The sequence below is a fragment of the Heterodontus francisci genome, chromosome 1 (genome assembly GCF_036365525.1).
Source record: "Heterodontus francisci isolate sHetFra1 chromosome 1, sHetFra1.hap1, whole genome shotgun sequence".
NCBI classification, from domain to species: Eukaryota; Metazoa; Chordata; class Chondrichthyes; order Heterodontiformes; family Heterodontidae; genus Heterodontus; species Heterodontus francisci.
This window is the reverse complement of record NC_090371.1, coordinates 181,708,691-181,724,545: the sequence shown is the minus strand read 5'-3', so window position 1 is coordinate 181,724,545 and position 15,855 is coordinate 181,708,691. Positions and strand designations below refer to the sequence as shown.

Sequence of the window (15,855 nt, the reverse complement as noted above, 5' to 3'; positions counted from 1 at the left end):
CTGCAGGCACAACTCCAAACTCAGTGCAAGGCATAGACTGCATTTCCAGTGGCTGTGAAGGTGACTGTGGTGATGAACTTTAATGCATCTGGCTCCTTCCAGGCTAGTGCTGGAGATATGAACAACCCCTTGCAATTTGTCTTCCACTGTTGTGTTAGGGAGGTCACTGAGGCTCTCTATTCAAAGAGAACTAACTTGATTTAATTCTCTCTTGCCAAGAGACAAGCGGGCGAAGCAAACATGAGAGTTTGCTCAGATTGCAGGCTTCCCCATGGTGCAAGGTGCCATTGCCTGCACAAATATTGCTTTATGGCACTGCATGTTAATTCTGCCATGTACCAGAACCAAAAGGGATTCCACTTCCTCAACTCCCAGTTGTTGGAAGACCACACACAGCGTCTCATACAGGTCAATGTCCAGTATCCTGACAGCAGCCGTGATAACTTCATTCTGTGGCAGTCCGCTGTGCTGGCTGTATTTCTGCTGCCACAGCAAACCAAAGGGTAGCTCCTAGGCAACAGGGGCTATATGCTGATGACGTAGCTGAGGATTCTGGTCTGCAATCCATGCACGCAAGTGCAGCATGTTGCCACAAGAAATCTGATAGAGACAATCACTGGCAAACTGAAACACTTCTGCTGCCTGGACCACTCTGAAGGAGCTCTGCAGTACTCGGCAGAGTGGATATAAAGATTTGTGATGATCTACGACATTCTGTACAACCTTGACATTATGAGGGTGTGGCCCTTGTGACCAGTTATTAGGCAGGAAGCTAAGGTGAGGAGCATAAGGATGAGGAGGAGCAGGAGGACAATGACGATGTGGAAGGCGGAGGAAGCAGAAGAGTTGGAAGAGGAAAGGAAGTGGCAACCTGGACAGCCCCTTACTACCTGGTTTGCATGTGAAAAACTAATTCAAGTGAGGTATCAGTAACTGCAAGCCCAATTCCCCATTCACCAACAATTCCACCCTCTTTCCCTTCCCTCTGTCACTGACCAACATTTCGTCCTCTTGGCCACAATGCAAAAACAAAAGCCACCAAAAAATAAGCATTCCAAACTAAATATAATCATGTCGTATTGGATACAAATGGGAACTAGTCACCCTGGTGCTTTCTTTTAGTGCCTGTCTTCCATGCACTTTTGCCTGATCTGATGCTCCTACAAAGTGCTACCCCAGTGGCTGCAGAATGGCTGGTGGAAGGCTGCTGACTTTCATTGGGGAAGAGTGCAGATCGCCTTGCAGGACGATTTCGAGCAGCTCTGGGCCTTAAAGGTCTAGCTTCAGACCGCATCAACTCAGCAGCAGTCTGGACTGGCTGGCTAGCTGACAGGTAACAGTGAGGGCACTGGTGGAGAGGCAGTGGTGGGAGGACAAATACTGACTTTCTGAGGGAGGATAACAGGCTCATGCTTCATGGAGCCACTGCCAGTCCCCCAGGGCAGTGCATCAGCAATCCTAGTGATCTGTTGGAGGTTAAACCGCCGGACTGCTGTTACACCCTGCAAGCCTCTTTGAACACTGGTATCCATAGCAATGATGGCAGCAGTCTGCACTTGCATGACTGCAGGCTGAGTTTGCACGAGAGCAGTCAAAGCTTGCACAACACCAAGCTGACTTTGCATGACTTCAGTCTGAGCTTCCAAAACTTCACTCGGACATTTGGTGGAAGTTACTTCGACTGCAATGGAAGCTGAGACATCAGACATCAGATGCTGCATCGTGGTTGGGTCCACTTGTGTTGATGGAATTGGCCACCACTTCCATGGTGGAAAGGATGGGCTCCAAGCTCTGCGCAAAGACTTGTGCCAAGGTTGGTGCCGGACTCCTCCATGGTCCTTGACTTAAACACAGCCTTTCTGGCAAGTTTCCCTATACACCAAGCATTCTTTTGTTTATACCCATCAGCCTCCCTGTCGTCTTCTGTAGCCTGCCCCACTGAAGTGCTCATCTGAGTCCTCTGCAGAACTTGTGTGCAACCTCACCCTCGGGCGAGTTGGCACCTGCACTATCTTTGTCCCCTGCCTTAGCTACAGCCCACTTTTGCCCAGTGTCTCACCACATGATGATCGCGCCTTTAATCTATCCTCTAAGAAACATGCAGTGTTGATATGTGAACTGGAGGCTGCTTTCCAATTGGTTCCTGCTGCCTTCTGTTGGGCGCAACCTTCGCCTTCAAGAGAGAGGGAAGTGTGTCAGTGAGTGTTGTGCACTGTGTTTGGGTGATTTGGCTACCATGGTGAATAGCTGGTGCTGTGTGCAAGCTGTGAGAGGAGGGTGTGAGGTTTGCAACAGTGCTAAGTGTGTGAGGATGAAGTGAAGCATATGCATGTTAGGTATGAGTCCTGATTGATAGAGACTGTTAGTAGGTGAGTGATGGAGGTGTGATGAATTGAACCTTGGCTGACATTCGTGGTGCAGTTGGTAGGATATGGCCTTTGAAGATGCATTCACTGTCATTGACCACTCGTGCTAAATCATTAAACTTATTGCAGCAATGCATCCAGGTCCTCGGGGCTAAAGCCCTGGCATTGACCTACACGGCTATCTGCTGCCACTGCCCTTTCACCATGTGTCTGGTGGGTCTCCAGGGGCCCCTGCACATGCAGGGCAGCTCTCTTCAATTCCACCTCCTTCACCAAGACCTGCAGTGCAGCATTGGAAAACCTGGGAGTCCATTCTCTCCCTTGTCCAACCATTCTTCTGTGTTTCCCACCTCAGATTAATCTCGCAAAGCACTCCCATCACCTGCTCCAGCCACAATGCACCTCCACTTTACGAGGTGCGGGCTAGCTTTAAGTTGTGCCCGGAAGTATCGATTTTCAGCCCCCTGCTGATATGTGCAGCCAATCAACAGCATGGTTAGTGCTGGCTCTATGCAGAAATCATATAAATAAGCAAGCAGCAAGAAGATACCAAAGCAAAAGCAAAATTCCAGCAAGATGCTGGAAATCTGAAATAAAAACAGAAAATGCAGGAAATGGCAGCATCTGTGGAGAGAGAAACAGAGTTGTTTCAAGTCTGTGGCTTTTCGTCAATACTGCTTCTGGTGAAAGGTCATAAACCTGAAACGTTAACTCTGTTTCGCTCCACAGATGCTGCCAGACCTTCTGAGTATTTCCAGCCTTTTCTCTTTTCATTTATTATAGCTCTTCCTGTAATACATCAAACAGGTAATTGAGCATCGCGATCCCTGCGCCTGTTTTCAGGGGCTATCCAATTTGGTCCTGGAGTTTGTGGCATAAAGCAGCCAATCAACCCAGTTCTAACTGATATAAATTCACTCATCTTGTTGGAGAGAAAATGAAAGTATAACCTGGAAATTCTCAATGGCAGAATTGTGAGAATTACTTGGGTGAGGGCAGTAAAATTACGATTTCCTCAACATGTATGCTTCCTGCTGTAAAATTTCTACAAAGTTTTTTAATGCATGTAATCTCTTTTTGCAAAGAATGTACATAATAAAGACTTAACTTGCAAATCATTAAAAGTGTTGACGGAGCTAGTCTGCAATTTTACTGTATTTGCAGGAGCATTCCCACGATATGCGAACTTTGCCCATCTGAAACGTGCATTAAAAGTCATCCTGACATTGGCAATTTTTTTTTATTCATTCACGGGATGTGGGCATCGCTGGCTATGCCAGAATTTATTGCCCGTCCCTAATTGCCCTTGAGAAGGTCTGGTGAACTGCCATCTTGAAACGCTGCTGTCCATGTGAGGTAGGTACACCCACAGTGCTGTTAGGGAGTTCCAGGATTTTGACCCAGCAACAGTCAAGAAACAGTGATATAGTTCCAAGTCAGGATGGTGTGTGACTTGGAGGGGAACTTGCAGGTGGTGGTGTTCCCATGCATTTGCTGCCCTTGTCCTTCTAGGTGGTAGAGATCACAGGTGTGAAAGGTGCTGTCTAAGGAGCCTTGGTGCATTGCTGCAGTGCATCTTTCGATGGTACACACTGCTGCCACTGTGCTTCGGTGGTGGAGGGAGTGAAGGTTGTAGATGGGGTGCAAATCAAGATTTGTCCTGGATGGTAGTGAGCTTCTTGAGTGTTGTTGGAGCTGCACCCATCCAGGCAAGTGGAGAGTATTCCATCACACTCCTTGTAGATGGTGGACAGGCTTTGGGAAGTCAGGAGGTGAGTGACTCGCCGCAGGATTCCAAGCCCCAGACCTGCTCTTGTAGCCACGGTATTTATATGGCTATTCCAGTTCAGTAAAGGTAATTACTATATTATCTAGGGATGTTAGGGATGAAAATTCTGAAGGAGAGAATCTATCTCCACTTGGAGAGGTAAAATTTGATTAGGAATAGTCAGCATGGCTTTGTCAGAGGGCCTAACAAATTTGATTGAATTTTTTGAGCATGTGACCAGGTGTGTAGATGAGGGTAGTGCAGTTGATGTAGTTTACATGGATTTCAGCAAAGCCTTTGACAAGGTCCCCCATGGGAGACTTATCAAGAAAGCAAATGCACATGGGATACAGGATAACTTGATAAGGTGGATTCAAAATTGGCTTAGCTGTAGGAGACAGAGAGTGATGACCGACGGCTGTTTTAGTGACTGGAAACCAGTGTCCAGTGGCGTACCACAGGGATCTGTGCTGGGTCCCCTATTGTTTGTCATTTATATAAACGACATAGATGACTATGTGGGGGGTAAGATCAGTAAGTTCGCGGATGACACAAAGTTTGGCCGAGTGGTTAAGAGTGAGGTTGAGTGTCTTGGGTTACAGGAAGATATAGATGGGATGGTCAAATGGGCAGAAAAGTGGCAGATGGAATTTAAGTGTGAGGTGATACACTTTGGAAGGAGTAATGTGACACAGAAGTATTCAATGAATGGCCTGACACTGGGAAGTTCTGAGGAACAAAGGGACCTTGGCTTGTTTGTTCATAGATCTCTGAGGACAGAAGGGCAGGTTAATAGGGTGGTGAAAAAGGCATATGGGACACTTGCCTTATCAATCGAGGCACAGATTACAAAAGCAGGGAGGTCATGTTGGACTTGTATAGAACTTTGGTAAGGCCACAGCTGGAGTACTGTGTGCAATTCTGGTCGCCACATTATAGGAAGGATGTGATTGCACTAGAGGGGGTGCAGAGCCGATTCACCAGGATGTTGCCTGGGATGGAACATTTAAACTATGAAGGGAGGTTGGATAGGCTTGGGTTGTTTTCGCTGGAGCAGAGAAGACTGAGGGGTGACCTGATCGAGGTGTACAAGATTATGAGGGGCATGGACAGGGTGGATAGGGAGCAGCTGTTCCCCTTAGTTGACGGGTCAGTTACAAGGGGACACAAGTTTAAGGTGAGGGGCAGGAGGTTTAAGGGGGATTTGAGGAAGAACTTTTTTACCCAGAGGGTGCTGACGGTCTGGAATTCACTGCCTGGGAGGGTGGTAGAGGCGGGTTGCCTCACATCCTTTAAAAAGTACCTGGATGAGCACTTGGCACGTCATAACATTCAAGGCTATGGGCTAAGTGCTGGCAACTGGGATTAGGTAGACAGCTCAGGTGTCTTTAATGCGTTGGTGCAGACTCGATGGGCTGAAGGGCCTCTTCTGCACAGTATTATTCTGTGATTCTGTGCTAGGGATGGAGATACACATCTCAGTCGACATCAGATAAGGAAAAAATGCTTACTACAAATTTCACTTTTATGTATCAATGTTATCAGAACAAGTTGCTCCACCTTAAAAGCATAAATTTGAAGCATTACAATAGGTAACAAATTAAAGTTTAATCTAAAGTTTATTGAATGTTGACATTAGAACAGTACGTCTCACTGATGGAACATTATTTATTTTTGCTATGGTACTGGGAACAATGCAGATTGCTATGCAGTTCTTTTATGTTTTACATTAAACCAAGAGCATAACTAACTCAACTTGCTGAAGTCATTTAATGCCACCTATTAACTATATATATGAGATGAAATATTAAATAATGTTGTCAAGCTGAGTTGGTTACTTTTGCTTTTACCGTTGATATTTAACCTGAAAATTGTTTTGTATACACTCCTTTGTGAATGTAAAGCCAGAAATTAATCTTGCATTTCATGTTATTGATAAAACCATTCATGCTACCCTGTTATTTTGGTCATTGCTCACTTGACCGTTCAGACGTATAGGTGGTTTGTCAGTGTACTCTTTTACATGCACTACAAACTACTGTTACGACCAGGTGAGAAAGGCGTTTCGGGTTCCCTTTCAGCCTTCATCTGGCCTTACTGTAACAGGGTTTTATTTTTAAACACACTGGTCGGAATTTTATGCCGCCCCAGCGGGTCGGATGGTGGCGTGGGGGCGGCGTAAAATTGAGCGGCAGGCTCCAGGAGGCCTAACCACCCTGATTCCACCTTCGACCATGTTTACAGAGATCCGGTGGCGGGGGGCGGCCGGGGGATGAGAAGCGGCCCGCCCATCCGAGGCCAATCAAGACCCTTAAGTGGCCACTTAACGGCCACTTAAGGGCCCTCGCCCGCCTCCATGGATATTTTACCCGTGGCAAGCGGGTGTGCCGGGGACGTGAAAGGCCACCCAGCTATAGTTGCCAGTCTTTCCGCACCCTAGGGGGTGGGGGGGTGCGTGAGGGGGGTGCCCGGCAATCAGATTGAGGGCCGCCCCCGCCTCCCAACCCAACTCCGGGATCCAAGACGCCTCCCTCCCCGCAAACGACCACCCGAGCCTCACCAGGGCACAACCGATTCCCCTGGTGAGGCAACCCAAACTTACCTTCAGTCCAGGCTCCTTGGTATCCTCCTCGGTCGGCTGGGCTGCAGTCCCAGCAGTGGCCACTGCTCCTGGTGAGGAGCTGCTGAGACTAAGAGCTGCCGGCCCGCTAATTGGCCAGCAGCTTACTGAGGCAGGACCTCCTCCCTCAAGTGGGTGGAAGTCCCGCCTCGGGCCAATTAAAGCCTGGGTATCCGTAAAATACGGGACGGATCTCCAGGCTGGGCGGAAGCGGGTTCGGCACCGACATTTATGTTGGAGTCCGGCTCCTGTCCGTCCACTGGAAAATTCCGGCCATTGTGTTTGTAGCTCCCCCTTGGTGAATCCTTGTTCACCGCTTTCTAATTATAAGGCAAATAAATTAGCACAAACAGGCTTTCTTAGGTTTAAAGAAGAAAAGTTGACATTTATTAAACTTAAACTCTAATTCGGTTAACACCTACAGATACATGACGCATCCATGCTTGCATGGATACGCGACACACACATGCAAATAGAGACAGAAAAAGAGCAGGAAAAAAAAGTGGAAAAGTTTGAGGCAATATCTGAAGAGTTGTTGTTACGGTTTTTTGAGTTAACTGTACAGTCCTTGATTGTAGGTAGATCTTGCTTTTCACTGGGGCCCAGTATTCTTCCTAAACCTTGTTCGCTGTAGGAGACTTTTCTCTCTTGGGGTTCATGTGGCTTCAGTGGATTTAGAGGCTTGTGAGAAAGAGATGGGAGCAGACAGGAGAGATCTTCTCAGTCCAGGAGCAAACAGACATTCTGCCTTCAAACTCTCTGTGGCCAGTTCACAAGAAAACCCTGGAACAGCAAGGTAGTCATGTGAACAGCTGGTCTAACCAGTCCTGGCCCTTGTGGATTGTATCCTCCTTAGCAGGCCCTAGAATGTGCTTCCTCATCTTCGATGTCACCTTAGTATGTAAATGTTTATTTTCCAGCCACGGCTGATCAGTTTAACTTTTTTAGTTAACCACGGATAGTGGGTCGTCCCCTTGGAATTTTTCTTCCTCATTGGAATGTATCCGTTTGTGTATTCTGAAATATCCCCTTAAATGTCTGTCGATATATCTGTATTGACCTATCCCTTAACCTATTTTCCAGTTCACTGCTTTCATGCCCTCATAATTGCCCTTATTTAAAATGCTAGTCTTGGACCCATTCTCTTCCTCAAACTGAATGTAAAATTCAATCATATTATGATCGCTGCTACCTAGGGGCGCCTTCATTATGAAGCCATCAATTAATCCTAACTCATTGCACAATACCAGGACTTGTATAGCCTGCTCTCTGGTTGGCTCCAGAATGTGTTGTTCTCAGGAACTATCTCAAAAACATTCTATGAACTCCTCATCTAGGCTACCTTTGTCTTTCTGATTTTTCCAGTCTATATGTAAATTAAAATCCCCCATGATTATCGCCATAGCTGTCTGACAAGCTCCCATTATTTCTTCCTTTATACTCTACCCTACCATGTGGTCACAGTTAGAGGGCCTGTACACCACTCCCATGAGTGACTTCTTGCCTTTATCATTTCTCATCTCTCCCCAAACTGCTTCTACATCCTGGTTTCCTGAACTTATGTCATCCCTCTCTACTGTGCTTATACCATTATTAATTAACACAGCCACCCCTCCACCTTTTCCTAGCTTCTTCCTTCCTTGCCCTGCCTATGTAATTAGTACCCACATGGACAACGACAACTGGATTCCCCCACACCCCACACTCCCACTATAAGTTCCTCTCCAGCTCTAAGCAGAAGTCCTGAACCTTGGCACTGGGCAGGCAACACAGCCTTCTAGATTTTTGCTCTTTGCTGCAGAGAATAGTGTCAATGCCCCTCCCTATACTGTCCCCATTACCACTACATTCCTTTTTGCTCCCCCCACTTGAATGGCTTCCTGTACCATGGTGCCAAGGTCAGTTAGCTCATCCATCCTGCAGCGCCTACTCTCATGTCCTAAATGTCAAGCACCCTTCAATATTCAGGTCCCAATCTATGTCATCCTGCAGCCATGTCTCTGTAATGGCTATCAGATCGTATGTATTTATTTCTATTTGTGCTAGCAGTTCATCTATTTTGTTTTGAATGGTACATACATTCAGATACAGAGCCTTTAGTTTTGTCCTTTTATTGTTTTTGTAACATCTAGCCTTGACTGCTGATTTACTCTTAGATTTGTACTGTCTGTCCCTTCCTGTCATGGTCTGTTTATCATTTCCCATATTAATACCTTTCTCTCTTGCCTGGTCTCTACTCTTTGATTTACCTTCTTTTGGGCCTCCTTATCTCGAGAGACAATGGATACGCGCCTGGAGGTGGTCAGTGGTTTGTGAAGCAGCACCTGGAGTGGCTATAAAGGCCAATTCTAGAGTGACAGGCTCTTCCACAGGTGCTGCAGAGAAATTTGTTTGTTGGGGCTGTTGCACAGTTGGCTCTCCCCTTGCGCCTCTGTCTTTTTTCCTGCCAACTACTAAGTCTCTTCGACTCGCCACAATTTAGCCCTGTCTTTATGGCTGCCCGCCAGCTCTGGCGAATGCTGGCAACTGACTCCCACGACTTGTGATCAATGTCACACGATTTCATGTCGCGTTTGCAGACGTCTTTATAACGGAGACATGGACGGCCGGTGGGTCTGATACCAGTGGCGAGCTCGCTGTACAATGTGTCTTTGGGGATCCTGCCATCTTCCATGCGGCTCACATGGCCAAGCCATCTCAAGCGCCGCTGACTCAGTAGTGTGTACAAGCTGGGGATGTTGGCCGCTTCAAGGACTTCTGTGTTGGAGATATAGTCCTGCCACCTGATGCCAAGTATTCTCCGAAGGCAGCGAAGATGGAATGAATTGAGACGTCGCTCTTGGCTGGCATACGTTGTCCAGGCCTCGCTGCCGTAGAGCAAGGTACTGAGGACACAGGCCTGATACACTCGGACTTTTGTGTTCCGTGTCAGTGCGCCATTTTCCCACACTCTCTTGGCCAGTCTGAACATAGCAGTGGAAGCCTTACCCATGCGCTTGTTGATTTCTGCATCTAGAGACAGGTTACTGGTGATAGTTGAGCCTAGGTAGGTGAACTCTTGAACCACTTCCAGAGCGTGGTCGCCAATATTGATGGATGGAGCATTTCTGACATCCTGCCCCATGATGTTCGTTTTCTTGAGGCTGATGGTTAGGCCAAATTCATTGCAGGCAGACGCAAACCTGTCGATGAGACTCTGCAGGCATTCTTCAGTGTGAGATGTTAAAGCAGCATCGTCAGCAAAGAGGAGTTCTCTGATGATTTACCACATCTACCCAAATTTGATATCTTGCTCCCACTATTTAGTTTAAAATCCTCTCTACTTCCCTGGTTTTGTAGCTCGCTAGAATACTGGCCCCAGCACAGTTCAGGTGTAGACTGTTCCAAATGTACAGCCCCTATTTTCCTGGTGCCAGTGTCCCACAAACCGTAACTCACTTCTACCACACCAGTCTTTGAGCCACACATTAATTTCTCTAATCTTATTTGCCCTACATCAATTTGCACATGGCTCTGGTAACAATCCAGAGAATATTACCTTTGAGGTTCTGCTTTTTAATTTGGTGCCTAACTCCTCATACTGACTATGCAGAACCTCCTTCCTTGCCCTGCCTATGTAATTGGTACCCACATGGACAACGATGACTGGATCCCCCCACAACTCCCTCCCCCACCAACCCCACTGTAAGTTGCTCTCCAGCCCTGAGCAGAAGTCCTGACCCCTGGCACTGGGCAGGCAACACAGCCTTCTAGATTTTCACTCTTTGCTACAGAGAATAGTGTCAATGCCCCTCCCTATACTGTCCCCATTACCACTACTTTCCTTTTTGCTCCCCCCACTTGAATGGCTTCCTGTACCATGGTCAGTTAGCTCAACCATCCCGCAGTTCCTACTCTCATCCAAACAAGCTGAAAGAACCTCATACCTGTTGGACAATCGCAAAGGCTGAGGCTCCTGCACTCCTGCCCTCTGGGCCCCCTTGCTGCAGCAACACTCTCCTGTCCCTGACCACTGATCAAATCAGAAGACATTATCCTAAGCGGTGTGACCGCCTCCTGGTAGAAAGTGTCCAGGTAACTTTCCCCCTCCCTCAGTAGGTGCATAGCGTGCAAGAACAAGGAAGTTATGATAAACCTGTATAAAACACTGGTTTGGCCTCAACTGGAGCACTGTATCCAAGTCTGGGCATCACACTTTTGGGGGATGTTAAGGCATGAGAGACGATGCAGAAAAGATTCACAAAAATGATTCCAGGGATGAGAAACTTTGTTGTATGGATAGGTTGGAGAAGCTGGGGCTATTCTCGTTGGAGAAGAGAAGATTTGTTAGAGGTGTTCATAATCATGAAGGAGACTGGATAGAGCAGATTGGTGGGAAGGATCCAGAACCAGAGGACACCGATTTAAGGTGATTAGCAAAAGAAACAACAGCGACGTGAGGAAAAATTTTTCTACGCAGCAAGTAGTTAGGATCTGGAATGCACTGCCTGACATTGTGGTGGAGGCAGATTCAATCGAGGCCTTTAAAAGATAACTGGATAATTTGTTTTTATTTTTTCACAGGATGTGGGCGTTGCTGACGAGACCAGCATTTATTACCCATCTCTAAATGCCTTTAAGAATGTGGTAGTGAACCGCCTTCTTGAACCGTTGCAGTCCATGTGGTGTAGGTACACAGTGCTGTTCGGAAAGAAGTTCCAAGATTTTGACCCAACGACAGTGAAGGAACGGTGATATAGTCCCAAGTCAGGACGGTGTGTGGCTTGGAGGGGAAGTTGCAGGTGGTGGTGTTCCCAAGCATCTGCTGTCCTTGTCCTTCTATGTGGTGAAGTCATGGATTTGGAAGGTGCTGTCAAAGGAGCCTTTGTGAGTTGCTGCAGTGCATCTTGTAGATGGTACACACTGCTGCCACTATGCATCAGTGGTGGAGGGAGTGAATATTGAAGGTGGTGGATGGGGCGGCAATCAAGCGGGCTGCTTTGTCCTGGATGGTGTTAAGCTTCTTGAGTGTTGTTGGAGCTTCATTCATCCAGGCAAGTGGAGAGTATTCCATCACACTCCTCACTTGTGCCTTGTCGGCAGCGGAAAGGATTTGGGGAGTCAGGAGATGTGTTACTCACTGCAGAATTCTGAGCCTCTGACCTGCTCTTGTAGCCAGAGTATTTATATGGCTGGTCCAGTTCAGTTTTTTGTTAATGGAAACCCTAGGATGTTGATAGTGGGGGATTCAGCGATGGTAATGCCATTGAATTTCAAGGAGAGATGGTTGGATTCTCTCTTGTTGGAGATAGTCAATGCCTGGCCCTTGTATAGTGCAAATGTAACTTGCCACTTAACAGCCCAAGACTGAATGTTGTCCAGGTCTTGCTTCAGTATATGAGGAGCTGCGAATGGTGCTGAACACTGTGCAATCATCAGCGAACATGCCCACTTCTGACCTTATGATGGAGGGAAGGTCATTGATGAAGCAGCTGAAGATGGTTGGTCCCAGGGCACTACCCTGCGGACCTCTAACAACCACAACCATCTTTCTTTGTGCTAGGTATGACTCCAACCAGTGGAGAGTTTTCCCCCTGATTCCCATTGAGTTCAGTTTTGCTAGGGCTCTTTGATGCCATACTCAGTCAAATGCAGCCTTGATGTCAAGGGCAGTCACTCTCACCTCACCTCTGGAGTTCAGCTCTTTTGTCCATGTTTGGACCAAGGCTGTAATGAGGTCAGGAGATGAGTGGCCCTGGTGGAACCCAAACTGAGTGTCAGTGCGCAGGTTATTGCCGAGAAAGTGCCGGTTGATAGCACTGTTGATGACACCTTCCATCACTTTACTGATGGTGGAGAGTAGACTGATGGGGCAGTAATTGACTGGGTTGAATTTGTCCTGCTTTTTGTGTACAGGACATAACTGGGCAATTTTCCCCATTGCCAGGTAGATGCCAGTGTTGTAGCTGTACTGGAACAGCTTGGCTAAGGGCGCGGCCAGTTCTGCAGCACAGGTCTTCAGTACTATTGCTGGAAGAGAAATAATTTGCAGGGCTATGGGAAAAAGCGGAGGAGTGTGACTAGGTGAGATTTCTTATAGAGAGCTGGCACAGACACAACGGACCAAATGGCCTCCTTTTTACTGTCACCATTCTATGATTGACACAATCTGCAATTAAGATGATTGAACTGAATAGCAATCCAAATATTGCCAGCGATCAATTTTATCACTTCCACCACTAACCAACAAAATAATGTGAGAGAGTCACATAAATCTACATAACTTCCCATCACCTATATAACATTGAGATAAAAATATACTCTATGGTATGGCATGGTATGCAATTAGCCACATAGAAACATATCAACAACTGCTACCACACGGTCTGCATAACAACCTAATTTTATGCTGCTACATTTTCATACTTAGCTTTGCAAATATCTTTGCATGTTGGGATTGTTGCACATTTTTTCATAGAAAGGACGTTTCATATTTATTTTTATTTAGAGATACAGCACTGAAACAGGCCCTTCAGCTCACCGAGTCTGTGCCGACCATCAACCACCCAGTTATACTAATCCTACATTAATCCCATATTCCTACCACATCCCCACCTTCCCTCGATTCCCTACCACCTACCTATACTAGGGGCAATTTATAATGGCCAATTTACCTATCAACCTGCAAGTCTTTGGCTGTGGGAGGAAACCGGAGCACCCGGAGAAAACCCACGCAGTCACAGGGAGAACCTGCAAACTCTGCACAGGCAGTACCCAGAATTGAACTCGGGTTGCTGGAGCTGTGAGGCTGCGGTGATAACCACTGCGCCACTGTGCTGCCCACATATATTAAAACTTTGAATTCATAAAGATTTGAAAAGCATCAGGCTACAGCACTGAGATGGAATGATTATTTAGGACAATGCTGGGAAATGTTGCATTGTATCTGATTCATTATATACTGGATTGAGTGCTTACTTGTGCTGTCTGCGCAAAGTGCAACTATTGTTCTGTCAAAAAAGGATTCAGTTACTTACATCACATTGGAATGGCTTTTCTCCTGTATGAGTCCTCATATGTTCATCTAGGCCCCTCTTCTGACTAAATGCCTTGTTACATTCTGAGCACTGGTAAGGTTTTTCCTGGGAAAAAAAATGACAATACAAAAAGTGAAATTGAGGCAATGCAGAAACTCAGCAATTATTGCAGCGGAATGTAGTGCTGGGAATTGTGTGTTTTTATATTCCCTTGAAGGGGTTCAGCCAATGAAAAATCGTTAACTTGATTGCAAAGGACTTAGTAAAGGCTGAGAAAATCAAGACCTCCAAGTTTTCTTATCATTACCCAGCAGTAATTTAATATAACAGTTATGTCTGCCATTGGAGGAATTCCTTCAGTTTATCTTGTTCTGTATAACATGGTAGATTAGATTAAACAGAAAAAAAGGATATCTACCTGTTTTACACATGCACTTAATTTATTTTATTTCCAAGGCAAAGCATGTTTATTTATGGATTTATGTTCTACTCAAACAAAGTACAAACTGAAATAAAAATTACTATCTTGTTGGCGCCATAGACCCACAGAAATGTGTAATGATATAGTCACAAAGTTCTTATAATATTGATCACCATAGATTTAGAGACATTTAATGCTATTGTTAAGTTTGTACTTTCTATTTCATTTCTTCAGACTCAAGAGAAACAACATTGCCAGAAAACCAAATATTGGGGTATAAGTTACAGAGACCTTGCATTACCCTGATGGAGGTTTGAGCTGCCAACAGAACTACAGAAACAGCTAAACATGGCAATGTCATTGCAGGTAAGGGGCAGGCAGGACGTTCAAAATCTGAAATTAAAAGTCCATTTGTCAAAGGTACTGCCCTGAAGACTGTGGAAATCATTTTTAAAAAGCCAAAGATCTTCCAATAAGTCAATTGAGAGTAGCTGAAACAATCTGATCTGTAAGGAGCCACTTTTAATTTCAATCTTATGGGAGCTTGCTCTGTACAAATTGACTGTCCTGTTTCTTGCATTGCAACAGTGACAACACTTCAGAAGTACTCAACTGGCTGTAAAGGCTTTGGGACATTCTGAGGTTGCGAGAAGTGCTATATGAATGCAAGTTATTTATCTCTTTATCTATGATAAGTTAGCCAGCTAGGATGGAAGTAGGGATGCTACCAGTAGTTCCATCAGTTCCTGACTAGGAAGGGAAAATATGCCTGGATTCCTGAATCATTATTCAGTGACCACTGTTGGAAAGGATATCTACCTGTTTTGCACATGAACTTAATTTACTTTATTTCCAAGGCAAAGCTTGTTTATTTATGATTTTATGTTATACTCATTAAAAGTACAAGCTTTAAAAAAAGACCATCTTGTTGGTGCCATAGACCCACAGAAATGTGTAATGACAAAGATCTTATATTGATCACACTAGATTTAGAGACAAAGTGAAAACTTTGGGTAAAGGCAGCATTAGATCATCAGTGCTGTCCCACCCCACATCCCAACCCATGTCAAATAGTCTGCATACATTCATTATCTAAGCTCACAAATGACAATTTCTACATGATACCAGAAGGCAAACTGGCAGGTGTGGAACCATACCCAGGCAAAGAGTTAACACTCACAGGAGGAGAATGTAGAAAACTGGTAGAAAAAGAAAACAGATTGAAATGAAACAGATGTAAATACAAAGGCCCGAATTAAAAAGAATTATTTGACCCTAGGCGTAACGTGAAATTATGGAGCCACATGATAAACCTGGAGCATGCTGTGAATGCAGCACACTAAGGCAAATATGTTACCCAATAGCCCAAAACTCCCAAGGGGCACATCATTTGCATATTAATATACTGGATGCAGAGCCTAATTCTGACTGGACCATATTTGAACCAGTCTCTGATTTCCACAATGACTTTCAAAGGAATTTTACATTTCATAAAGTCTGCATAAAATACAAGAGTATATGGAACTTCCAGCATATAGAAGTATAAGAAGACTTTCAGAAGAAATAGCCACATGATCTTTGGTTTAAAAAAATTATAAAAGTAGTTGGCTTTGTTTGTTGGATGACATAAAATAAACTGAGTCTGAACAGGACAAGAGCAGAAA

At 45.5% G+C, this 15,855-nt stretch overlaps 1 protein-coding gene across 2 annotated transcripts in view; it reads right to left on the bottom strand.

Moving 5' to 3' along the window:
- The window catches only part of prdm5 (PR domain containing 5), a 342,995-nt gene that overhangs the window by 13,505 nt on the left and 313,635 nt on the right, over positions 1-15,855 (bottom strand). For both annotated transcript variants that reach the window (XM_068039250.1, XM_068039260.1), the window contains one exon: positions 13,771-13,875. In XM_068039250.1, coding sequence (XP_067895351.1) covers positions 13,771-13,875 — 105 coding nt within the window. The remainder of the gene's footprint in view (positions 1-13,770; positions 13,876-15,855) is intronic.